General features: G+C 43.2%; 1 protein-coding gene across 9 annotated transcripts in view; it reads left to right on the forward strand.

The window, feature by feature from the left end:
• Nucleotides 1-27,169, forward strand: part of BBS9 (Bardet-Biedl syndrome 9) — a 493,039-nt gene that overhangs the window by 337,268 nt on the left and 128,602 nt on the right. For 5 of the 9 annotated variants that reach the window (XM_039526582.1, XM_039526585.1, XM_039526589.1 and 2 more), the window contains one exon: nucleotides 7,650-7,731. The exons of 1 other annotated variant lie outside the window; for it this stretch is intronic. In XM_039526582.1, coding sequence (XP_039382516.1) covers nucleotides 7,650-7,696 — 47 coding nt within the window. In that variant the 3' untranslated portion in view covers nucleotides 7,697-7,731. Of the gene's footprint in view, nucleotides 1-7,649; nucleotides 7,732-23,230; nucleotides 23,542-24,881; nucleotides 25,010-27,169 lie in introns of those variants that run through there. 3 more of the 9 variants (XM_039526586.1, XM_039526591.1, XM_039526588.1) reach the window with 2 other exon arrangements.

Genomic DNA, 27,169 nt, shown 5'->3' on the forward strand with positions numbered 1-27,169 from the left:
CAGACATCTGTTGGGAAATTAACACAGCAGGGCACAGATTATCCAACAAGTTCTTGGAATGTATTGGAGACAATTTTTTATTTCAGAAGGTGGAGAAAGCTAGTAGGCGAGAGGCTGTTTTTGATTTGATTTTGAAAATAGGGAGGAACTGGTTGAGAATTTGAAAGTGGAAGGCAGCTTGGGTGAAAGTGATCATGAAATGGTAGAGTTCATGATTCTAAGGAATGGTAGGAGGGAGGAGATCAAAATAAAGACAATGGATTTTAAGAAGGCAGACTTTAGGCTAACTTGTTAAATTAGATGTCTTCAAGTCACCAGGACCTGATTAAATGCATCCTACAATATTCAAGGAACTGACTGAGGAGATATCTGAGCCATTAGTGATTATCTCTGAAAAGTCATGGAAGACGGGAGACATTCCAGAAGACTGGAAAAGGGCAAATAGTGCCAGTCTATAAAAAGGGAAATAAGGACAACCCAGGGAACTACAGACCAGTCAGCTTAACTTCTGTACCTGGAAAGATAATGGAGCAAATAATTAAACAATGAAGTTGCAAACATCTAGAAGATAATTAACAGTCAGCATGGATTTGTCAAGAACAAACCATGTCAAACCAACCTGATAGCTTTCTTTAACAGGGTAACAAGCCTTGTGGATCGGGGGAAGCAATAGATGTGGTATATCTTGACTTTAGTAAAGCTTTTGATACTGTCTCGCATGACCTTCTCATAAACAAACTAGGGAAATGCAACCTAGATGGAGCTACTATAAGGTGGGTGCATAACTGGTTGGAAAACCGTTCCCAGAGAGTAGTTGTCAGTGGTTCACAGTCGAGCTGGAAGGGCATAATGAGTGGGGTACTGCAGGGATCAGTTCTGGGGCTGGTTCTGTTCAATATCTTCATCAAGGATTTAGATAATGGCATAGAGAGTACACTTATAAAGTTTGTGGACGATGCCAAGCTGGGAGCAGTTGCAAGTGCTTTGGAGGATAGGATTAAAATTCAAAATGATCCAGACAAACTGGAGAAATAGTCTGAAGTAGATAGGATGAAATTCAATAAGGACAAATGCAAAGTACTCCTCTTAGGGCTTGTCTACACTACAGGACTATTTCGAATCTACTTAAGTCGAATTTGTGGATTCGACCTTAATAAGTCGAATTTGTGTATCCATACTAAATACACAAATAGTCCACATTCACGGGGCCAGCCGACTTTGGAAGCGGTGCACTGTGGGAACCTATCCACAGTTCGCTGCCCATTTGAATTGTGGGATTTCCCCAATGCATGCTGGGGAAAAATGTGCGTCAATCCCGCCCTCCCTGTCTTCCTTGGAAATCTGTTCGCGCCCTTCTCTGGTCGGTTACAGCGTGGACGCCACAGCACTGCGAGCATGGAGCCCGCTGCGATCATCGCTGCACTTATGGCCGTTGTCAACTCCTCGCACATTATCGTCCACCTCTTCCACAGTCAGATGCTGAGAAACCGGGCGAGGAGGCTCCAGCACGGTGAGGAGAGTGGCGCAGACCTCTCACAAAGCAGGGCAGTGGAGATCATGGTGGCAATGGGTCAAGTTCATGGTGTGAACGGCGATTCTGGGCCCGGAAACAAGCACAGACTGGTGGGACCGCATAGTGCTGCAGGTCTGGGATGACACAGAGTGGCTGCGAAACTTCAGGATGCGTAAGGGCACTTTCCTTGAACTGTGTGACTTGCTGTCCCCTGCCCTGAAGCGCCAGGACACAAGGATGCGAGCAGCCCTGACTGTGCAGAAGCGAGTGGCCATAGCCCTCTGGAAACTTGCCACGCCAGACAGCTACCGGTCAGTAGCGAACCACTTTGGCGTGGGCAAATCTACCGTGGGGATTGCTGTCATTCAAGTAGCCCACGCAATCGTTGAGCAACTGCTCTCAAAGGTAGTGACTGTCGGAAATGTCCAGGCCATCATAGATGGCATTCCCAAACTGCGGTGGGGCTATAGATGGGACTCACATCCCTATCCTGGCACCAGCCCACCAGGCCAGCGAGTACATTAACCGAAAGGGCTACTTTTCAATGGTGCTGCAAGCTGTGGTGGACCATAGGGCGTTTTACGTTTACCAACATCAACGCCGGGTGGGCGGGCAAGGTTCATGGCCGCGTGTGTTCAGGAACTCTGGTCTGTTTAGACGCCTCCAGGCAGGCACTTTCTTCCCGGACCACAAAATAACGGTTGGGGATGTGCAGATGCCTACAGTGATCCTCGGGGACCCGGCCTACCCGCTAATGCCCTGGCTCATGAAGCCCTATACAGGCGCCTTGGACACTGAAAAGGAACTCTTCAACTACCGGCTGAGCAAGTGCAGAATGGTGGTGGTGTGCTTTCGGACGTCTCAAGGAGATGGCGGACCTTACTGACTCTTTCGGACATCAGCGAAAAGAATATCCGTTATTGCTGCTTGCTGTGTGCTCCACAATCTCTGTGAGAGCAAGGGCGAGACCTTTTTGGCCCTTTTGGGAGGTTGAGGCAAATCGCCTGGCTGCTGTTTACGATCAGCCAGACACCCGTGCTGAGAGAATATCCCAGCGGGACGCGATATGCATCAGGGAGGCTTTGAAGAGTTTTCTCGCAGAGCAGGGTAACCTGTGACTGTCCACTTGATTTTAAGAGAGCCTGATCATAAACCAAGTTTTCCCCACTTCCCAAGGACGTTTTAAAACTAAGGACATGTTTTAGTAATTAATAATAAATCTTTCGTTGACTTTGCATTTCTGTTTATTCGTTGAAACATGGAAGCATTCTGTGCTGGTTAAGGTGTGCACTGATGGGTGGGTTTGCAGGAAGGGGCGAGGGTGCTGTCCTTGGATAGGGGTTACCATGACGGCTGTGGGTTTGGGCGTTGGAAGGGGAGGGGTGTGGGGAAGGGTGAGTATCTGCCCCTGGATGAGGTCTCTTTGGGGCTCGTGGCACCGGGAGGATCGTGACTACGGTCCAAATGCATGTGAAGGGAAGCCTGCCTTTACATTCGGGATGTCAGGCACCAGGACCCTGCACAAGCATACACATCAAGGAAAGACCCGGGGCAGCATACACCACACAGACTGTCCCTGGTGCCTAGTGACTGCAGTCTGTGTGTGCCCTGCAGTTGACCCTGCAGCCAAGTCTGTAGCATGGCACTGTGGGCTATGCAGTGACCTTACCAGTCCCCACAGAACAACAGAAAGTCTTCTGACACCAGAAACGTGACGGAAACAGTCAGTAACACCAAACCGCTTTTAATAATGTAATACACAGTGGGGGGTTTGAACTTGGAGTTGGGACTGGTTGATGCTGTAAAGAAAGAGCTTGTACAAATTTACAGCGCGACAGTTGTCTCTAACATTATCGGTGTGCTGCGGTGCAGGGACAGTTCTCACGGCCCCTACCGCCTCCGTCTTGTCACTTTGGGTGAGGGGACAGGACTTCTTGGCGTTGGAGGGCGGTTGCAGATGCACTGCAGGCTCTCCTCCTGACTGCGGTCTTGCAGAACATCTACAAGGCGCGGGCGTCTCCGTTTGCTCCCTCATTAGACCAAGCAGCGTTTGAGTCGCCTGCTGGTCTTCCTGCTGCCACCTATCCTCCCGTTCCAGGTGTGTGCGATGCTGCTGACACAGGCTCTCCCTCGACTGTCTCTGCTCTGCCGCCTCCGCTCTGGAGCTGGCCATCAGTTCCTGGAACATGTCGTCCCTTGTCTTTTCTTTCGGCGTCTAATCCGAGCCAGCCTCTGCAGTGGGGATGGCGGGCAGTCAAAGGGAAGGAGCTGTGTGATGTGAAAAAGTAGGTGATTTCCTTGAACACATACATGTTTGCCAACAGTAAACACAGTCTAGTCAGTTTCAGTTAACAAGACCAAAGAGGGAACCAAGTCTCAGGAGATCTCAGAACTAGTCTGAGATTGAATACGCCTCATTGGCGGCGCCATTGCACTGGAGAGCGCATGGCGAGGAAAGATAGCTGCATCCTCTTGCACAAAGTCCTGGTAAGCCTTACAGTACATACTGCTTATCAGTTACTGGTTAGCTGTGCTCTCCTGCTAAAGGCAATGTGCAAAGCAGAAAGGATAAGCCTTTAGCAGCCCCTCCCGCCAGCGCACGGGAACGATCAATGCATGCTTGTTCTCTGTGGACTACGTGGCTGTTAGGCGAGGGTCATTGTTATGCAACCTAATTGTAAACCATTAACAATAGTAACACTACACTAATTGCCCTACTTAGATGCAGTATTTGCAGACCGAGATCACCCTGAGGCGGGTCACTCGTGCCCAGAAAGACATGTTTAGGGACGCACTGCACAGACCAGGACCATATGCAGCAATGCTAGTAGAGGCGATGGTTCCACTCTATATTCGGATGTCCTGGCGTGGAAGAGTCTGCTTCCACGACCTCTTCAACCTCATGCGGAGGCTTTGCGAGGAACTGAATGACACCTTCGTAGAAATGTCGCTAGAGGACTATTTTTCTATCCCCATTTGTGTGGACCTTCTCTTTATATAGTTTAATATATATTATAGTTTAATATTTAGAATGTTTTAATTTGTAAATATTTAGAATTTCTTAAAGTCCATTTGTGTGGACCTTCTCTTCATATAATTTAATATATATTATAGTTTAATATTTAGAATTTTGTAAATACTGTTTCTATTTTTTCTATAACAATGTTATAAAAATAAATGTTTATACGTGTGTTGCACTTTGATCCTTCCCTGATTCCGAGTCCTGGTTATCTCTGTGAGGGTGATGAAGAGATCCTGGCTGTCAGGAAAGCGGGAGTGGGTTCCATGTCGCCTGCGCCGTCCTCTAAAGACCCTTCCTCATCTTCCCCATCGGCGAACAGGAGGGGGAACTGTCCCGTACACTATTCCAGTCCACCGTCACTGGTGGGGCACTGGTGGCAGACCCACCTAGAATGGCATGCAGTGCCTCGTAGAAGCGGCATGTCTGGCTGACTTTTTGATACCCTTGTCTTAGGTCCTTCACTTTCACGCACTGCATCGCATCCCGGCTGTATCCTTTGTCTTTCATGGCTTTAGAAACCTTCGCGCAGCCCGAGAGCACAGACTCTCGCCCCACACAGCGATCAGATCCTGGACTTCCGTCACTCCGGTCACCCATGCTGGGGACCTCTTTCTAGTCTGGGATTGCCCGGACTCCTCTGCTGGAGAGCTCTGCATCGAACCAGAACGTCAGATTCAAACTGCCCAGACAGGAAAATGAATTCAAATTTGTCATTTCCTGTGTGGCTGGCCAGAGAATCCAAGCTCGGACTGCTGTCCAGAGCGTCAACAGAGTGGTGCACTGGGTGATAGCTCCGCGCTGCTAAGTTCGATTAGCATCCACACAAGCCTAATTCGAGCTAGCAAGTGCGAATTTAGCGTTACTCCACCTGCCGGGTGGATTAAATGGCTTCCTGGTGTGGACGGTTGAATTAAAGTCCTAGTGTAGACCAGGCCTTAGGAAGGAACAATCAATTGTACACATACAAAATAGAAAATGACTGCCTAGGAAGGAGTACTGCGGAAAGAGATCTGGGGGGTCATAGTGGACCACAAGCTAATTATGAGTCACCAATGTAACATCATTCTGGGATGTATTAGCAGGAGTGTTGTAAGCAAGACACGAGAAGTAATTCTTCTGCTCTACTCTGTGTTGGTTAGGCCTCAACTGGCGTATTGTGTCCAGTTCTGGGTGCCACATTTCAGGAAAGATGTGGACAAATTGGAGAAAGTCCCATGAAGAGCAACAAAGATGATTAAAGATCTAGAAAACATGACCTATGAGGGAAGATTGAAAAAATTGGGTTTGTTTAGTCTGGAAAAGAGAAGACATAACAGTTTTCAAGTATATAAAAGATTGTTACAAGGAGGAAGAAGAAAAAATGTTGTTCTTAACCTCTGAGGATAGGACAAGAAGCAATGGGCTTAAATTTCAGCAATGGAGGTTTAGGTTGGACATTAGGAAAAACTTCCTGTCAGGGTGGTTAAGCACTGGAATAAATTGCCTAGGGAGGTCATGGAATCTCCATCATTGGAGATTTTTAAGAGCAGGTTAGACAAACACCTGTAAGGGATGGTCTGGATAATACTAAGTCCTACCATGAGTGCATGGGAGTAGACTAGATGACTTCTCGAGGTCCCTTCCAGTCCTATGATTCTATGATTGTGCTGCTTGCTGTGTATTTCAGTGAATAGCTTTCTTGTATGTTTGAATAACAGTCAGGCTGATAAGAATACAGCAGACAGGCAGAATAGAGAGAGGATGCAAAGTGTATGTGAACATCCACGATGGCAGTAATATGGCTTGCATGTCCTGATGCAGGTCCAAAGCCTTGACAAAAATTCAACCTTACATCATATACTTGACTTTAGTTGATTCTTGATAACTTTCTATGAAGGACAGGCAATACATGCAAAACTGAATGAAAATTTTGAAAGCTTTAAATTAGTCTTCAGTGTATAACCATGTTATATAAATGAGTTTGATTTATTCTTGGTCAGAATGGACTGCCCACTGGCCATGCTGCACTATAGCGAGCCTGAAATATTTGCCACTGAGCTGTCTGGAAATTCTAATTGCTCCAAGCCCAAGAGCCAAGGAGCTGCTTAAATCATAAAGTAGCACTAAGAATGATATCACAGCATTGCAATGTTGTTCTGTACATGGTTCCTTGGACTGAATTTTAGCCTGAGCATCGGAGACAGAGGCAAGACCAAGGTGCTTAGGTTGAACTCTAGATGAACATTGTTTGTATCTTAGGTGTCATCTTTGTGATTTTACATTGAGTTTTTATAACTCTGATCAGCCACTAAAAGATGCTGAGAGAAGGGAAAACCCTTTTCTCATTGTATTTTTTCCTTTCTGTGAAGGAGCCTAAAACAAATATTTGGGCATGAGTTTAGGTGCTGTACTTTCTGTCTCCTTGGAGATTTTGTTATACACATATAAGGCTATGTTTTAGTCATGGGTATTTTTAGTAAAAGTCATAGACAGGTCACAGGCAGTAAACAAAAATTCACAGGCCTGTGACCTGTCCATGACTTGTATTATATACCTCTGACTAAACCTTGGGTGTTCTGGGGTATGGGGTGGCCCAGGGGTGCGGCAGGTGCTCTGGGGAGGGGGTGGGCAACAGCTAGTGCTCTGGGGGTGGGTAGCAGTGTGTGGCCAAGGACCCTGGCTGGTGCTGGGGGGAGGGGCGGGCACTGGTGCTGGGGATCCCTACCCTCTACATGCATCCCTGCAGCTCCTAGGTGGCAGAGGGGCCAGGGGGCTCCGCACACTGCTCCTGCCACAAACATCAGCTGCACAGCTCCCATTGGCCAGGAACTGCAGCAAATGGGAGCTGCGGGGGCAGGGCCTGCAGGTGTGGCCAGCAGGTGGAGCCCCCTAGCACCTCCATCTAGGAGCAGCAGGGCCATGACAGTAGGAGCCCGACAGCCTCTGAGCCAGCACTAGCCACTGCAGAAGTCACGGAAAGTCACGGAATCCATAACTTCCATGACAGACTCGCTGCCTTATACATACATAGAGACAGCAAAAATGATAGCACAGTAGCTTCTATTCTCTGCAATTGGCAACTATATTTCGTTTAATATATCAACTTCAAGTTACATAGAATCTTATCATACCTAGGCATCTCAAGGTACTTTACAGAAAATCTTCAACAGTTTAATAATTGAGGGTGCAGTGCCAAACAGTTGGAAGCAAAGGAGAGAAAAAGAGTCTCTTCAGCTTTGGAGAGAACAAGTGCCATGATGCCTAACATTTCTATTCAGGGAATCCCAAGGTAAATGTTTGCAGTAACAGCCAGCACTAGGAGGTGAAGGTAGGGATGAAAGGATCGAAGTGACCAAATCCAAGGTGAGAGATTCCAAAGTGCTCTGTAGGTGTATAGGGAACCTTGAATCTAATGCAGACTCTGATCACCAACCAATGAAACTGAACCAACCCTGTCGTCATGTACTTGCTCCATGTGGTGCCAGATAGAATCTTAGCAGCCGTGTTGTGTACTGCTTGAAATCTACTAATTGCGTGCATAGGGTTCCCAGCAAAAAGGGCCTAACTCTCAGCATGAGGACTTCTGCATCAGGAGAAAGACATGTCTCCAGCTGACATAGACTAACAGGCTGGAACAAATCTCAGTTCTCAAATCTAAAATGACAAAAACAAAAGTTGGAAGTGAACTAGAGAAAATAAATGCCCATATCCACTGAAGAACAATAGGGCCCTTTCTGTATGATGAAGAATGAACTTACATCAGGTGTCATTCACAGAATGTTTTTACACACAAAACAATGTTAAAATAATGTTATTAAGGTTGCAAAAGTAAGGAAATATCAAAATTAAGATAATCTGTGCAACCTTAATTCACCTCCCTTGTGTGTATGTGTTATGATACAGTCTTTAATTAGGAAGAGACTCGGCTCCCAGTCTCCTTGTCCAGCTAGTTCCCCCCACCCAACAACTCCCAGTCACAATTTCTTCCCCGACTCCAGTCCTCTCTCACCAGACACCTAGTCCTAATCAATTCCTTTCCCTCCCACTGTTCAGCTTTTGTCTCATCTTCATTCACATCAGACTGCTTTGTTCTCCACGCTACCTGGGTTCCAGCAGGGAACGCTCATTGAGAGTCTGGAAAGAGAGGCTCTTTGCTCTCAGGCCTGGTCTACACTAGCTGGGGGGCGGTTCGAACTAAGGTATGCAAGTTCAACTCGAAGTACCTTAGTTCGAAGTACTTACCTGTCCTCACAGCGCGGGATCGAAGTCCGCGGCTCCCCCGGCGGTGGTGGAGTTCCGGAGTCGACGGGAGCGCGTTCGGAGTTCGATATATCGCGTCTAGATGAGATGCGATATATCAAACTCCGAGAAGTCGTTCGCTACCCATCGACCCGGGCGGGTAGTATGGACGTACCCTCAGTTCCAGTGCCCAACCCAACCCTGGGCCAGAGTTGTTGGAAAGCAGCCTTTACAGGAAAAGTCCTTCTGAGTCCACATAGTTCTGGGGTACAGCATGCTCAGTCATTCTGTATGGATGGCATATGCACAGTCCAGTCAGCACCAGGAGCTGTGAGAGGCTCAAACATGCTCAATTAGAAGGGCAGTCTTGGGAGATTTTAGCCATTTAGCTCTGGCAGATCTCTACTGAGCATGTGAGAACTGTGATTTTTCAAAGGCATGTAAATTAGCCAGATTTGGGTGGATTTTCCCAGGGATGGCAAAAAGCACATCCCTGATACAAAGGTCAACCCAAATGTCAAGGTCCTGCTCCAAAGTACGGGGGCCGTAGAACAGTTCAAAGGAAAGATGTCAAGAATTTTTTAACATGGCAGAGACATAGTTTTTCCCTAGCTTCATTCGAACCATTTTGGCGGAAATTTCAGTAATAATAATTCAGACTGAGACAGACAGCCAGTATGGAAAATTTCACTCCAAATGGTTAAAGTCTGTCAAAGCTATAAGCTACTGAACACAGGACCTTTTAATGGGGAGTGTAAGGCAACTTTGGTAATAGGTGGTAGTACCAGCCCCGCCCTAATATCACTGGCTGAAGCCAAAATAGTCCCTTACTGGCAAGTCAGTGAGAGGAGGGAATAAATGGCTCTGGCTCCATCAATGACCCACTTTGGGAGGCACATTTTGCTACTGGGATGCGCTCAGTCCTTCTGTGAAGCAGCTGTAAATAATACATTCTCACTAAAAAAGAAAAAAAATAGACTGTTGTAGGCTAGCTAATAAATCAACCACTGGACCTAATTCTATTCTCACACTGCTTTTTTACAATACTAGCGTGTTGTAATTCCACAGCTGAGGTTAGAATCTGGCCCACAGCATCATATTTGGGTGCTGATAGTTAGTGGCATAGGTTTTGCAACTGAGGGAGGGAGAGGGTGATGGGTCATTGGTGGTGGCCTGGAGAGTGAGCCTGCTCCGTATTTACCTGGCAGTGGCGGCTCCTGTCCTGCGGGGCTGGGCCCAACTCTGAACTCTGGGTACTGCAATGTGGTACACAGGGTCACAGTGCCATTTAAGTTTGGCCCAACCAGCTCTCTGTCTTGATGGAGGGGGACTGAGCCAAATTTGAGTGAGTCGCATTGCAAAATGGTGAATGGGTTCACAGCACCTTTGCACTCTGTGCACCATGTTGCAATGCCTGGAGTGGGCAGCTGGGCCCAGCCCCATGGGACAGGAGCCATTACTGCCAGATAAGTGCAAGGAAGGCTCGTTCTCCAATCCTGTGTGAAAATTCATGTTCTACACCTCCTTTTGTCGGGTTTCGGAGGGATAGCCATGTTCGTCTATCTATACACAGCACATGAAAAGATGGGAGTTGACACCATCAAATTAGGTCTGAATAAGGAGTGGCTGGGTCACTACAAAAAGTAATTTCCCTCTGCTGATACTCACACCTTCTTGTCAACTGTTTGAAATGGGCCACCTTGATTGCACTGGCCTCATTAGCACTACAAAAGTGATTTTTCACTCCCTTGGTATTCACTCCTTCTTGTCAACTATTGAGAATAGGCCACTTCCACCTTAATTGAATTAGCTTGTTAACACTGACCCCCCACTTGGTAAGGCAACTCCCATCTTTTCATGCGCTGTGTATTTATACCTGCCTACTGTATTTTCCACTCCGTGCATCTGATGAAGTGGGTTCTAGCCCATGAAAGCTTATGCCCAAATAAATTAGTTAGTTTCTAAGGTGCAAAAAGGACTCCTCGTTGTTTCTCCTTTGGTCAGTTATAGGAACACATGCACCTTAAGGCTGCCAGCAGGGATGGTCACCCTCTCTATTAGCTCCTCTACTGCTAGGGCCGGCTCCAGGCACCAGCCAAGCAAGCTCGTGCTTGGGGCGGCAGATTCTACGGGACGGCATTCCGTCCAATCCTAGGGCGGCACAGCCGCTTTTTTTTTTTGGTTCGCCGAACCATCTGCCTTTTACTGTGCTGGTTTTTAGTGCCTTTCCTCCAAACTTTGTTTTTGTCTTGTTTTCTTTCTGCCCTCTTTCATTTTCTTATTTAAAATGAATTAAACTCTTGCTAGGCTCACGAAGAACTTGGTGCAAAAGCAATTTAATTTCAGGGAGAGGTTTTCACATATTCTGGAAGATAATAGGACAGACTTATATGAATCTTAATTCTCAGGCTTTCAGTCAGCCCTCATTGTGTAATATTTCTTTGAGAGTTATCAGATGAGCTGCTGACTGTGGTTTGTAGAGGATCTGTCAGAGGTTTATTCCCCACTTTGAACTTTAGTGTCCACAAGATGGGGACCTGCATGGGCTCCTCTAAACTTAAATCCTAGTTTAGATCTGGTACACTGCCACCAACTAGAAATTCCAGTGTCTAGCACACTCCCTGTTCCCCCAAACTTTCCCTGGGGAACACAGATCCCAACTTCCTTGGATCTTAACACAAAGGGAAATAATCCATTCCCCCCACCTTCTTCCCCCTCCCCTAGTCCTTGGGAGAGATCACCTTGATTCAAACTCCTTGAATCAAAACAAAGAGGGATTCACTTTTCCCCCCTCCCGTTCCCCTGAAAATCCAAGCAAGGGAAGAAATCATTCAGGTTCTAAGAAGAAAAGGATTTTATTAAAAGAAAGAAAGAAAGTACACTATCTCTGTAACACCAGGATGGAAAAATATACAGGGTCTAGCTTATAAAACTGGAGAGACTCCCCCCCTCCTTTCTCAGAATAATCAAAGTAACAGCAAACAGAAATAAAGATATTTCTCCAGCAAACACACAATTGCAAATGCAGAAATTAATTATAAGACTAATCCGCCTTTCTAATACTCACTATACTGAATAGTAGGAAATACTTCAGGAAAACTTGGAGAACTTGGAGATATGTCTGGCCCCTCTTAGATCCAAAGAGAGAACAGCCCCCAAAACAAAGAACACAAAGAAAGACTTCCCTCCACAGAGATTTGAAATTATCTTGTCCCTTGATTGGTCCTCTGGTCAGGTGTCCGTCAAGTTTACTGAGCTTGTTAACCCTTTACAGGTAAAAGAGACCTTAACTATCTGTTTATGACAGGATCATTATAGGGCAGTGATTCCAAATGTATGCCTGGTAAAAGAGTATATTTGAATGTAGCTAATGCTGTTGATGCAGATGCTATTTGAAGAGTAAAATCATCATAAACAGATACTGCATCTGAGAGAGAAATAAACAGACACATTATGATTGTAGTCATCAAGACACTAACTTGACAGATAAGTTTACTGTTTTCTGTTTATGTCAGCACAACATGTTGCTTTATGAAAGACTTTTAACAGCACACTTTGAACAGAAAGGACCTGATCTTCTTTTCTCACTAGTGTAAATCAGGAGTAACTCCACAGAAGTCAGCAAAATTACCTTTAAAAAAGCAGTGTGAACCAGGTCATCTTTATCTCCTGACCAGCCATTCAGGATTTCTCAACATTCTGAAGCAGATTTGTTGAGTGTCATCTCATGCAGCTGTTTAAATGTTCACGTGGTAAGGGTTTTTTTTCCCACTCATTGCAGAAAATTTCACCAAAACTGAACCTTCTCTAAAATATTTTAATCTAATCAACAAAATACAAATATTACTCTCAGATTTTAGGGCCAGCTTGTGCTACCCATATTCTGATTGGTAAGTACTATTCCTGGTAAGGATGGGACAGATGTGGCCAATCATTTGTATTTTGTTGTTATATAAAAATATTTAACTGAAACTACTCAGAAGAGTAAGTATGACTCTCAACCCCAGTGAGAGTCATAAAATCAAACCCTAAATTAATACTTCTATCCAAAACTTCAGAGTTTGCACTTGCTACTGTGCTACCACAGTTTCTAGTTAAATAACTGTATTTTTCCCTCATGAAAATATTTAGATGACTTAAAGATTAAATTTCAAGTTCTTATTAGGTATGTTTAGATTTTGTAAAATAAATCTCATTTCATAATCAGTGTCTCTAAGACCTAAACCAGTCTCAGAATTTATTGTTATGGACTGGAATAGATTTTTAAATCTCTCTTTAATTTGAAGCATCTGGCTTATTACTTTTGATTAAACACACAGACAACTATAACAAAATAATGATAAGCTTGAGACATAAAACTCATAAATCAAAGACATTCTGGGCCTTATTTTCAAAGTAGCCTCCTAAATTGCACTCAGCAAATATGCAAGTACAGTAATTTGTATGCCTGTTTACACACAGTGTCAGTTTTTATCCACATAAATGCAGGATAATGTTCGTGCAGATTCTGTGGATGCAATATAAGAGCCTCTTTCAGATTTGCCCTTCTAAACAAAGATTGCTTTGGACCTTCAGTTTTCCTTGCTGTGCCTAGAGAAGACAAATGAAATTACAGTACATGGCCCCAATTCAACAAGATAGTTATTCACATGCCCAGCTGTAAGCATGTTTGTAGTCCTATTGTCTTCAGTGGAACTACTGACACACACAAATTTAGGCACATGCTTAAGTGCTTTCCTGAATCATCGCTTCTCAGAATGTCTAGCACAGTATGATGCTGCAGTCTCCAGGATGGTTCATTAAAAAGTGACAGTACAGGATGAAATTTTGTACCGAGGATGTCATGTATTTGAGTTCTAAAAAGGATTATCCTGAAGCATTAGCTTTTGTGAAAAAATAGCTGGAGAGCAGGAAGCTTTAGGATAAATTCATGTGTCTGCTTGCCAACTGTCCAGACCCTCTATTGATTTACATCCTGCAGCTCCTCACTGGTGTATGTTACCTAAAAACACTGAAAGAGGCAGACTGTGAGGATACTTAAAAACCTGCTCTCAAGATTATTTTAGTATATTGTATAACAAAGATCTCCTTTTTAATAAAAAGATTGATCTATAAAGATTTCAGTATTGGCTATATATTTAGATTTATGTTATGTATTTGTCTAATAAATCAACTGGGCTAAACTCTGAACTGATGACATTTCAAATGGCAGAGAGAAGGATCCATAAAGGCTTTACAGCAAGCAGCTCAACTGGAGTGCTCCTACTATTGCCATTATAATTGCCATCATAGCTGTTACAATAGGTATTGAGTGTATTTGAGATTTTTACCATGGATGCACATAGAATAATTTTCAGTGTATGTAGGTCTGTGGTTAATTTGTTCAGATTAGAAAGCATATTTAGAAGTACAGGAATCAGTCACATCACAGTGCTGCATTATATGTCAGATGGAGTAGAAGGAAAGATTTGCTTAACCTGGAGAGCACTTTGGAAAAATGTACTTGCTGTCCAGGATAGTGTGCCATGTCTATAATGAGCTGGAACTTTTCAAAACAGTCAGTTTAATGAATGTGTATTCTTAGGTTGTATGGCATTTGACCCCATTTTAAAAGATGATAGCCACAGTTTTTAAACGTAGGTTTTCTAAAGTTAAGCTACTAAATTCATATTTCAGTTCCTTTAAAAAAAAGGCCTGATTTCAAAGGCACTGAGGACCTGTAGCCTCCTTGACTTGATTCTTGAAAATTATTGAGGGCTGTAACTGCTGTAACTCCATTGAAGTCAGCAGAAGGATGAATTAAAGCTCTGATTGCATTAGTTCAGTCTAGAAGCATTTTGAGGAGTGAGTTTGAACAGGATGGATTTTGTTTGAGTTAATCAGGTGTCTCAAATTAGGATTAGAACAAATCAGGCACTAAATGCTGAGACCTGGGGTGACTCAGGTAAATGACAGCTCCATGAAGAAAGACTTAACCTTTTTAAAAGCCCACTTATACATTTCCCACTGATGCAGTACCATGAGACTAAATCCTTTTCTTCTCAGTGTGGAGGTTCCTCTATAAAGGAATAGATAGCAAGAGCCTGCAGCTGGGTCCACCTGATACTTTGAAATGGTTAAACTTAATTGTTTCCACAAGAAAAGGTGCAAAGAGAATCACTGGGCTACAAAATGACTATTACTATGAATGGTGTTGAAGAATTATGGGAGTGTTCTTTATCCCAAAGTCTGCTTTCCTAAGGAGCAGCACAGTTTAAAATATTATTGTGATAATTCCTTCATTAAATCAAGACCAACTGAACTGCGGTTTCATTTTTGGTTGGCGCTTCTGCATACATTTCCTGGGAAACATGACTGATGAAAATGAAAGAAATCCCATCTATGTCCCAGATCTTGCAGACTCAAGTGTTTTTTGGCTCATGCATTATCTATGGTTCTTCCATGGGTAAAAATCAAGTTAATTACCTTCCGAGAATCTGTGATATTTTTTTTCAGAATGTTCCCTTTTTGAGTATGAGATATATACTTATGGAGTCTCCCACAAATTCAATCCTTTTTAGTGACTGCCAAGGAGACAAGAAGAACAGTAAGTTCTTTGAGTCATTACACAAATCAATTCTGCTTCAGGGGTGTATGCGCCCAGTGCACTGTTGTCGGAGATTTTTCCCACGGTTCCCTTGGGGCAGTGCATTTACCCTCTGCTGCCTTGCACAGCTGTGCAACAGTATAAATGGCAGAGCCGCCTCTTATATCCCTCAGTTCCTTCTTACCTCCCGTGACCGTTGTTGGAGTGTTCTATCTTGTTACTGAAGGTTTTCCCTTTTTTTACATTTGCATCTAGATGGTACTCATTTGTAGCTAATAGTTTGAGTGTTAGTATAGTTTTAGTAGTAGATTTCTTTTGTCAGAGTACTTTTTTTGCACTCTTCGGTTGCCACTGTTTGCGTACTTGTACCCAGTACCAGTGCGCATACCTCGATCACCAGGCTTCAGGCCCTGTGATGCCTGTAAGAAGCCGATGCCAGTTAGTGATCCGCAGTTCAGGTTACTGAAGTGCCAAGAAGAGGCTCATGTCCAGGGTCGGCTCCAGGGTTTTTGTCATCTCAAGCAGCAAAAAGCAAAAAAGAAGACGACGCGATTGCGATCTGCAGCTCTACCGCCGCTGCTTCAGTCTTCGGCAGCAATTTGGCAGCTGGTCCTTCGCTCTGAGAAGGAGTGAGGGATCCCCCACTGAATTGCCGCTGAAGACCCGGGTGTGCGGCTCCTCTCCTTTGGCCGCCTCAAGCAACTTTAAACTAAGAACAAAACAGGACCGTGAGGTCAGATTAAAAACATATTCTGATGGAGGCAGCACTGCACCCACCCTCAGAGTCTCCCCGTTCAGCGCATGTATGGAGCACATCTGCTTCAGTTAGGAGTGTTCCTCCTGTTTTGGTGGACTTTCAATGCTGTTCTCCCTCTCCATTGCTGAGGAAGAGGCACTGGAAGAAGGCATCAAAGGATTCGGTACCCGGGAGATCACAGTCTCCAGCACTGAAGTTCAGCAAACATGTGGCAGGGAGGGCGGAGGGCACTTGAGCCCAAAGTACTCCTGAACATAGAGTTCTCCACAAGCAGGGTCTCCAACTCGGGCGCTGGTAGCAGTCTGTGAGACTAACCCCTAAGATGGAACCAGCTAGTTCAACAGAGAAGTCTTCATGGGCTCAGCAGCAACAAACCACTAAGACCCGTTATCAGCATATTCTGCAGCACGCAACCTGTTGAGTCTCTCGGTACCGGTTTTGCTGGTGGTCCAAGCATCATCTTGCCCAGTACTCACAATTGCTAGTCAAGATTTGCCATCTGCTATATAGCTCAGCATCTGGTACTGATGCCCTCTTCTCTGGACTCGCAGCACTAATCCCTGGCACCAATAGAAGCAGCTCCTCCTGGGTCGGAGGAATCTGGTTCTAAAACAGAGTTAGAAGTTGGCTTGTACGTGTTGCAGACACGTCACATTAGCCATTGCTCCCTGCCAACCAGTTACCACCCCAGTACCCAGCAGAAGTTCCATCTTGGCTGTCTGGGAGAGACCCTTGGCCAGGAAGGAATTGGGCTCTAGGACCATACCAGTGGGGAACTTCATCTAGTAGAGGTTGACATCAGCCCCATCAAGACAGCAGGATGCCAATTCTAGTACTGGGCTCGGTACCAAACAGGAGCAGTCTGCTCTGGTGAACTCCTCCATGGAAGAATTAGAGGATGCTCCACCTGAGCCAGCCTTGGCTTCCTCTTCCTCATTGTCCCATGAGGCAGTAGTGTCAGAAGGTTCCTAACCTTTGCTGGACAACTATAGGGCCCACCAGGACCTTTGGAAGAGGATGGCCTCCACTTTAGATATTCAGGTGAAGGAGGTTCAAGCAAGATTTGACAGACTGGTTGATATCTTGGCTTCTGTGGGGCCTTCTCAAGTAGCACTCCTCATTAATGAGGCTATTCTGGAGCCTACTAAAGTGCTGCGGCAAACTCTATCTTTCATCCCATCTACGGCAAAAAGAACCGTTCAGAGACATTATGTTCACTCATAGGGGTTTGAACATTTTGAGCATTGCTGGGACTGCTATGATTTTAACTTCTGGGCTAAATGTATGGACAAATTGCCAGAGGAGGCGAGACTGGAGTTCCTCCCTACAGTAGATGAGGGAAAGTTAGTAGCCAGGATCTTGCTTCAAGATGCTGGGATGCTGCAGACTTCATGGCTAGAGCCATGGCATTGGTCATTATGATGCACAGATGTTCCTGGCTCCAGGTCTTTCTCATGAGTGCCAATAAACTATCCAAGATCTTCTTTTTGAGGGGCCGTCGCTGTTCTCAGAACAGACCAATGAGAAGTTGCATCTGCTGAAAGACTCTAGGTATACAGATCTTTGGGCATTTATACCCTTGCCCCAAAGAAGAAACAGTTGTGTCCCCCAGCAGCCACATTGGTATACTTCATTTATGCCCTTTCACCAGGACTAGGCTAGAAAGAAGAGTAAAAGTTATAGAAGGAGACCACCCCGTCCTACTTCTTCAGTGTCCGCCAGTTTGCCCAAACTGCCTGGGAACTCCAAGCAGCCATTTTGACATCTATGTAATGGACAGCTTACCCGTGTCCAATTTGCCAGCTTCTCCCACTCTGGTTTCTCTTACAGGCTGTCTCACTTCCTCAGTGCTTGGACCCTCAATCACCACAGACCAGTGGATTCTAAGCACTGTGGAATTGGGATAAACCCTTCAGTTTATTTCTGCTCCCCCATTGCCAACCCCCCTTTCCCAGTCCCTTTTCAGGGATCACTCTTACAAGGAAGTTCTTTTTCGGGAGGTTCATTCTCTCCTGCAGTTGGAAGCTGTAGAAGAGGTGCCTCTGCTTTGCAGAGGGAAGGCATTTTATTTTTGTTATGTTCTGATCCCAACAGCGAAAGGACACCGCAGCCTATACTAGCCCTTTGGCAGCTCAGTAGACACCTAGAGAAAATAAAGTTTTGATTAGTTATCCTGGCTTCAAGTATTCCTTCCCTGGATCCCTACTGGGACAACTGGTTGGTGAGAGGCCATTCCAAGGTGCTGACCAGTGTGACCATTATTCAGTCCACCTTCAGAATGCTAGGATTGCTCATCAACAAGTTAAAATCAATTCTATCATGTGAACAAAGGATAAAGTTCATAGGAGCACTCTTGGACTCTATGGAAGCTAAGACCTTCCTCGGTCAGGCCCGGTTCTAGACAATTCTGGCTATTTCTTTAGACCTGAACAGTAAGGAGTTGCCCCAGACTTCTGGGACACATGCCTGAAGGGGGTTGAGTGGCTATGCCCTTCATACTATTGCACAGCAGCATGAGGCAGCAGAGGATGCATGCACCACCAGCAGTATCACTCAGGGAAAAATCTCCAACAACAGTGCACTGGATGTGCACACACCTGAAGTGGAATGGACATGTATAACACATCTTGAGGAACAATAGTCACGGAACAGGCTAGTAACCGTACCGTATTTCACTTTTATGTGGTGATTCAGGAGAAACCTCATATATTGTCTGCCTTGAGAAAATGAAGCAAGATGGACAGATTGTGGATACGAAATCTCCACCTTTCCCCATCAATGTTGTTAGCAGAGATGGGCCTGAATTAAGACCCAGTCTTAGAACATTGGGATGTCTGGAATCTAATCCAAATGTTGTGGAGTGACTGAATCTCTACATTCAATAGAAAAAATAAAATAATATTTACATAAGTAACCATTTCTATCTGAGGATTAATAGGGGCATTCTGAAAATTGTTTGCAAAGCACTGGAGACAGAAAAATGAGAATGTCAGGCTCAAAGAAACTGAGAACATGATAGGCCAAGCCAAAGCTCACTGATGTCTATGGAAAAACTTCCATTGATATCAGTAGGATTTGGATCTGGCCCTATATGAGAGAGCAACAGGGTGGACGATAAAAGATATGTTGTACATGACAAAGAGAGGATGAGAGGAAAGAAGATGCTTGTCAAAGAAAAAAAAGGAAATTAATAAGAAAGAAAATGTTATGGGTTAGGGATAGAAGAGGCCAGGCATGGAAGTAGAGAAAAGAGGACAAAGAAATGGAAGAAGGTAAAAAAGGAAGAAAAGACTTTTAGCTTAGTAAATTATTTTGAGTTTAGTTTATTGCAGTTCCCTGGCAGACATCCCATATATCTGTATGTTTGTGTAAAGGGATGGATTGGCTATGAACACTTTTTGGTAATATTTATTTATTCAAACTGTTACTAAATTACAGTAGAAGAGTACCCATCCAATGCTCTGGGTGAATACGACAATTTAAATATACACTAATAAAATTGCTAGCTTCTGGGCTCTATAGACACATTATTAGAGAAAAAAGACCAAAGATTAACCTAAAAGTCATCAGAATGCCTACCAAACTTTGCAGCCAAAGAGGGTTTAGTGATTGCCAGGGGTGCAGTTTGTTTCCTGAACTGATCTTTTTAAAAACATTTTTAAACAATGGCAACTGTGTATGGACCCTAACATAAACTTGGTGGGCGGAAGTGGCTGCCTACAAGCTTTATATCATATCTGTTTATGTAAAATGATTAATTTAGGAGGAGATACTCAAAAATACAAAACTGGAGTCAGGCACCCAACTTAGGCCCCATTGAATCTTTGAAAATCTTCACTTTAAGTTTTAGGAAATCCTAAAATTCATTTGGCTTAGCCAGAAGTTATGGGCTTGATGCAGTAATAACTGGGTGAAATTCTATGGCCTGTGTTATGTAGGAGGTCAAACTAGATGATCACAACTGTCCTTTCTGGTTTTAATATCTGTCAAGTCTCACCAACCTTCCTAGAATCCTGACCCTGGTTCTTGTGTGTAAAAGTGTGATTATGGTGGACAGGCGTTGGTTAAGTTTAGAATAGGGCTGGAAAACTGCTTTACAGGCATACCACAAAATGCCGAGGCTGCCTCTGTATCTTGTCAACATTGGCCACTGTACATGTACACAAAGAGAGAATAACTAAATCCTTAGGAAATGTTTGCTGGAAAAAAGGATATTGTGCAGGTGCTGTAGCTTATTTTCCAAAATAGCTTCTTTCAGAAATCATGTTTTTTCCCAAATTTCCACATTATGAGCTAATAGCTTAAAATATTTATTTTTAAAAGCCATTTTTGACGTATGAGATTGCACAAAGGCACCTGAAACTACTAAAATCTATTCCGCCTCTGCAAGGACTGAGCATGCTACCTCTGAAAAATAAGAGATTTGAATGGAAATATTGACTGTCTCTCAAAGAATTATTAGCATGTCTGAGAATGAGGGAGCATGTTCCCACATGCTCATTGTTGGAGTGGATTATTGAAATTGTGAATAGGTTTTCCACTTCATTTTGTAGGGAATCATCAGTGCCATTAAAAAAGCCAAACTGAGCATTGTCACTACAGCTTTGTGATTACATCATCAAGGAATTGACAGCAGTGATATTGGAATGATGCTTCCAGAGCATGATATCTTTGGTGAGTATTACTGTGAATGATGCAGAAACATTTCCAAAGTGCAATCTAGGGTTTCAACAATTATTTTCTTTAACTATTGGGAATACAAGATTGCAATTTGAAAATGTACTGCAGCACTGCAGTACAACTGTCCATGGCTTTCATGACTAGGCAACAGGATTCCCATTGCTATACAGTGGATGCTATATTGCTATATCCTTGGAGTCAGAGAGGACACTGAAAAGCTGTTTCATATGTTCTCTACAGCAGCAATTGTTTCTTACACAATTAGTAACACTGAATCCCTATCACCTGAGGCAGTGATCTTGTCAGACCTCATAAACAGAGTAGGGCTACTACTTGGATGGTAGATAACTTAAAACTTGAGGTGCTTTCAGGAATTGATACTTAGTCAGGCTTGAAATAATGCCCCAGCATACCCACAAGATGTGAGATGATAGTATAGCGCTGGTGTTGCCCTCTTTCCAAGGAGATTTAAATTCTAAGGTCCTGACTATCTGTGGTTGTTAAAAATTCTCTGGTATCTTGGAAGGCAGGGAGGATTCTGACTTACAGTTACAGTTGGCTAAGGTATTCACTTGCTGTTCTAGATCAAGGTTATACGGCTCATGGTTGCTCTTAAGCAGTTATTACACTTCTCTCCAAATATGGTTCTACTTTGTGTGCAATGTGATGTATAATTTTTACATGGTTCTAAGATGTCTGTAAAGTACTTTGGAGTCCTTCTTGCAGGAGTGCTTTATGTGCTTTATGACTACAAGATCATCCTGCTTTGGTCAGTTCTTAAAGCAGTATTTTCCAAGATGTGGGACAGAACCAAATGACAGCCTGGATGCTGTGTGCACAGACAGACCTCTCTGTTGTGCTATGGAGTCTCCTCTCTCTCTCTCTCTCTCTTTTTAATGAAAAACAAGAAGTAAATCTCTAAGTGTTAGGGTCGTGGGAAAAAACCTATCACAGCAAGACCTGAGTGCAGCTGATTCAGAGAGGTCTGCCTGAGTTTGCAGAAAGCCGGAAACTATAGCTCTGAAGTGTGAACAGCTCCATTCATTTCACGGGTGCTAACTGAGATGCCAATGACAATACTTTAGAAGTCAATGTTGTTAACTATTTCACTGCTCATCAAAGCATGTAAGAAGAGAGAGGAAATATATTATGAAGATCTAAACCAACATTTCTCCTCCAATCCACCCTACTTTCAGAAAAGTCCACCCTACTAGTCAGCCAGGAGTGTGCAAAAGATATATACATTCAGATGTGTAGGCCGTTAACAACATATGGTGAGGTTGCACTGGGTGCATACATGACTCACTTCAGTTTCCTGACACAGGGCTCAACTTTCAGAAGTTTGGGAAACACTTACAGAAAAAAAATTAAGGACATTTTAAATAGCAGACCAAAGTAAAGGATCAATATCTGCATTAATGTTCTGACTAGCCTTATGCTAACTCCCAAGCTGCAAATGAGCAATAATAGGGGAGCTGTGCTACCCCATGAAAGCACAATTACTTTTCTCATGCACAAGTTAATTACAGCTCAGGATGCCTTGCATAAGAAGGTGAACATGTCCAGGTACAAGAACCATATAATGCTTAGCCTACTACTTTTTAAAAATAAGTATGGTCAAAAGTTTCTTGTTGCGTCAAATATTCTTTCAACTTGATTTTATAGCTTGTATTTAGTAAAACAGCAAATAAAAGTGATTACTTGAGGCTGTTTAATCAAACATGAACCTTTAAATTCACAAAGCAAATTTAAACAGGTGACTGCTCCCATTCAGGTCAACACCTTGCAGAATCAAATCCATAGTGACTTAGTGTGAGCACTTAGAATAGAACCCAAGATGCTATTTCTATTTCTCTGCTCTAACAGTTGTATACACGTTAAACAGAAACATAAAGTTGTGTTTATTGTGGACTGAATTTGTTACAGAATGAACCATTGCTGTAAATACAATGAGCCTGTTCTGTTTGGTTTTTTTTCATGCCTTTATTTTTGCAGTCACAGCCACTTGTGCCAGAACTAATTTATGCACTTCCCTGGCAATTTCTTGCAAGTGCAAAATTGTGGACACAGGCCCAATCCAGCAAAGCACTTAACACATGCATAACTAAACAGAGGTGTAATCTCACTGGATTCACAAGGGCGTGGGGTGGGCAATCTGTAATCAGCCTTCGGTATTCCTAGAGTAACCTCTTTTTGTTTTTCCCCGAAAAGCATTGATTGTAGGCCTCAAGAGAAACTCATGTTGGGCCAGCTGCTCCACCCATCCTCCTTAGCACTATGACACACACTCCAAATGAGGGATAGGTAGTGGCCCCCCATCCCTGAGTCTGAACTAGTGCACACGTGTCTTAAAGTAATGGCTCCAACATCTCTGGATTGTTAGCTTTTGGATAACAAGACGTGAATTAAGTGTTGGTTAGTCCATGGTCTCTATAACAATTTTTTTTCTGGCAGGGTAACAGACATCTGAGTGTGGACTGAAAATCAATCTGGAATGGTCTGGGATTAAATTACTGCTTATTGTTTTCTGATTCCCTTTGTAAAAAGGACATTGTAGCTGAGCTGCCTACAATGTAATACAATAAAGTAAAAAAAATAAATAAAAAATCGTAAACTGCATTTGATTTCCAGAATTTTGCTGAAGCAGTTATTGACTTAAAATAACCTGTCACATCCAGTGTTTCATTAGTTTTTGCAGGATCACAAATACTTGCAATGTTAGCATTCAAATTAGTGGATTCCAGCATGGCAGGGCTGACTTATAAAATAGAACTTTCAACATAAGGGCAAACTTAAAAATACAGAATATGGACATCAAAAGCAATGTATGGTGCCAGCAATTATCTGTATTGCCTGTTCTGACATGGAGATACATGTATTTAAGTGCTGTTTGTCCTACCAGTTAGCTTCTGTTTGGGGTTGATCCTGAACTGAAGCTATGATCTTGTGGGAGTTGTCATGTTATGTGTTTATTGTCACATAAAGGATTGTGATACAACAAGGCTTGTGATGGCAACTTTGTTTTTTTATTTATTTACTAGAGGGGCGGATACTGCATTGCAGCTGTAGCCTATGATCATTATGCACACCATGGGATCCTTGTATCTTTTCATTCTCCGTCATAAGCACCTTATGTCCCACTCTTGCATCCTCTTGTATTTCCGAGTCTCCCTGCAACTCCCACATTCCCTCCCTCATGCCAGGAGCTCTCTGTATCCCCATTCCTCCCTCCCTCCATACCGGGGTCCCCCATTGTCCCCCCCTGTGCAAATGGCCTCCGATACCTCCTTCCCTTCCATATAGGGTGACCAGATGTCCCAGTTTTATAGGGACAGTCCCAATTTTTGGGTCTTTTTCTTATATAGGCTCCTATTACCCCCCCACCCCCATCCCGATTTTTCACACTTGCTGTCTGGTCACCCTACTTCCATGCCTCCTATTATCCCCTTCCCCCACGTCAGGGGTTCTATGTGTCCCCCATCTCCCCTCAGATATTCTGATTTTATAGGGACAGTCCCGATATTTGGGGCTTTTTCTTATATAGAGGCCTATTACTCCCCACCCTCTGTCCCGATTTTTCACACTTGCTGTCTGGTCACCCTACCCCTCAGACAAATTTCAAGAGCTCTATATGTCCTCCATTCTCCCCCTCCCTGTGCCAGGGGGCTCTGTATGCCCTGCCCTGTGTATGTGCAAAGTTAAGTTTGAAGTCCTAAACATGAGTATTTGCTCCAGAAATCTGATTCTAGAAGTCACAGATTGCAACCACAGAACAGAAACACTACCAGATAACCAATCAAAACCATAGCCAACACAACTCAAATTTCAAATATTGAATACTCACAACATGCAGCTGGCTCACAAACAATCTATAGACCAAGAGTTATTCTCAGAAATTATTCTGCAAATTATTTCAAGTCGTGAAAAAGCAGCTCACAGACAATTCATAAAAGTATCTGATATATTCCATGCAATGAATTATCTTGACTACATTATGTGTCAGTCTACAGCTCTGAAACTCTCTGGATGTCTTCCATGTAGACTCTTGGTCCTCCAAGGGGAGGATTTAAGATCCTTTTCCCAACAGCTTTTCTTTGCCTTCCAGGTCACTACTAAACTTTCAGTTGTGGATTCACGCATTTTAAAAGGCCTTTTCCAGCATGCTTTCCACTGATATCTGCCCCTGGAATTCTGGGAGAGACAACCCCCTTGAGCCCTGTTTTGAATGTCAGCAACGTGACTGTTGTAAATTGTAACTTTGTCTCTTGCAGCTAGTAAATATTTATTTCCTGTTGTAGGATTTTTTCCTCATGGCTTTCTCTTTCTTTCATTTCTAAAATGGTGAAAGATCTTCATGACTCCCTGAAAGTAGGTGTTTCTAAAGTGCTGACCCTCCCCAGCCTCCCCAGAAGAAATGGAAAGTAGACTGTAATTCTTCTGACATTTGTTTCAGAGTTCCAATGCCCTTTCAGATTTGTGGACTTGATGTTTGCTTGCTTGATTTTAGCATACGGGCAGTGTTTTGTTATCAACTATAACAACAGAAATCCTTGTTGACTATTTTTACTGTAAACAGGATAGATTTAAGAAACGACTAACATACCTGCAGTAATGTCTGTTGCCTGACTTTGCCACAGGAAAGAGTCTTCGGGGAGGCCACTTTTGGCAGGCACTCCCAAATTTGGAGTTAGGATCGTGGTGAGAGAGATCCCTGGGGGTCTGCTCTCTTCCTGTAGAAATGTAGAATGTGCTTTCCTGTAAAAACATACACAGGCATTTCCCAGCACAAAAGATCTGCTCCCTCACTTTGCTTTCGTCCCTCCCTCAAAAAAAGTCTGTGCTGCTCATGTCTGCTCTCCTCCTCCTGTGAGGCTTACCACATGTTTGCTTCTGCCATCCTATTAGAGACGTCAATCGCTCCCTTTAATTCTTTCTGCTACAAGACAGACCATTTCCTTCACAAGAAAAAAAATTATGTGAAAAATAAAATAACTTTGATTTTGTGTTTCCAGCATTCCAGGTCTGACTAAAAGAAAAGGGTATGAATTTTATAATATTTTTGACTTTTTTACTGAAAAGGTGGAAGACTACTGAGATAGAAACAGTATTTAGACCAGGTTGCTTAGTGTCTAGAGGCTATGATGATGGGTGCACTAAATATATCTAAGTTGGAAGGATCATACTAAACACTCTGGGCAGGTATCTCCACTCACTGATTTTGTTCCTCCATCAAGTTAAGTGGAATTACTCCAGATTTATATCAGTATAAGTGAGATCAGAATCAGGCCCTCTGGCACCTGGTGGTTAGTAGGCCAAAAAGGATGAAGGCTAACCCTGTTTGTGTGCTTGTTTTCTCTACTTGATTTTGTTGTAAAATGAAATTTGGCAACTTGTTAGTCCATAAAATAGACAGAGAAAATAATATTAAAAATATTAAAAGATTTATAAGGGCCAGACTAAATACTAATGTACTCTGTGTGCATTTTCAATACATCTGTCCTAAATAACAACAAAGCATTGCCTGATAGCTCCTTAAGGGACCCTCTGGTGTCTCAGGTAAACAAGAGTTTAATAACATATTATGAAACATTTTGCTTTTTTAAGTAATAAAGGAAATTATATTCAAATAACTATTTTTAAATATAGAAGGCCATGCAATTCAAATCTGCCCCAAATTTATGCCAGTCTGTGGGTTTTTTGTTTTTGTTTTTACCCCTAAGCTGTGTGAGTTAAAGCAGAGCATCCTTATTTACCTCAACTGTCTGGTTCTCCCCCCTTGGTCTCAAGGTGATTTTTAAAATATATTTAATATGTAAGTGCACAGTGTTGATCAAGTACTTGAGAGGTCCTAATGGGAGCAGAATTTTAGGGCTGCCAAAAATTGGTTGTGCTGCAAGGGCCATAAAAATGCAATTTATTTATGAATAAAAGGGATCAGATTATTCAAAGGAGAAGGGGACACTCAGTAGTGAAGTTTGAATCTGCTTCCAGAATCTGCAAAACCTGTGCTAAGTGAAACATTTGCAGCCTGAATGTATATTTAGCCAAGTATTTAGTTAAGTGTACACCACAATAAAGGAACTTGCATATACCTGTGTGTATACAGTTTCTCTGCTTCTCATACCTTCATGATTTGAAATGCATAATTATGATTCTTCCTATTCTACTGATCTCACAGCAGAGGAATGTATGAATGAAGAGAGGCTGCCAATATCTTAAATTTCATTCATTGAAATTTTAAATAAAAAGGTCTTATTAAATTATAAACATTTTTAATCTTCTCTGGAATGAAACTCCAAGCTATTCTAGAGACAATTTATACTTGAGTGTTTTGAGTTTATGTAAATAGCTTTTCATTCTATATCTCAATCTGTTTGAGAATTATTTAGAATG

This window comes from Mauremys reevesii, linkage group 2 (genome assembly GCF_016161935.1).
Source record: "Mauremys reevesii isolate NIE-2019 linkage group 2, ASM1616193v1, whole genome shotgun sequence".
Taxonomy (NCBI): domain Eukaryota; kingdom Metazoa; phylum Chordata; order Testudines; family Geoemydidae; genus Mauremys; species Mauremys reevesii.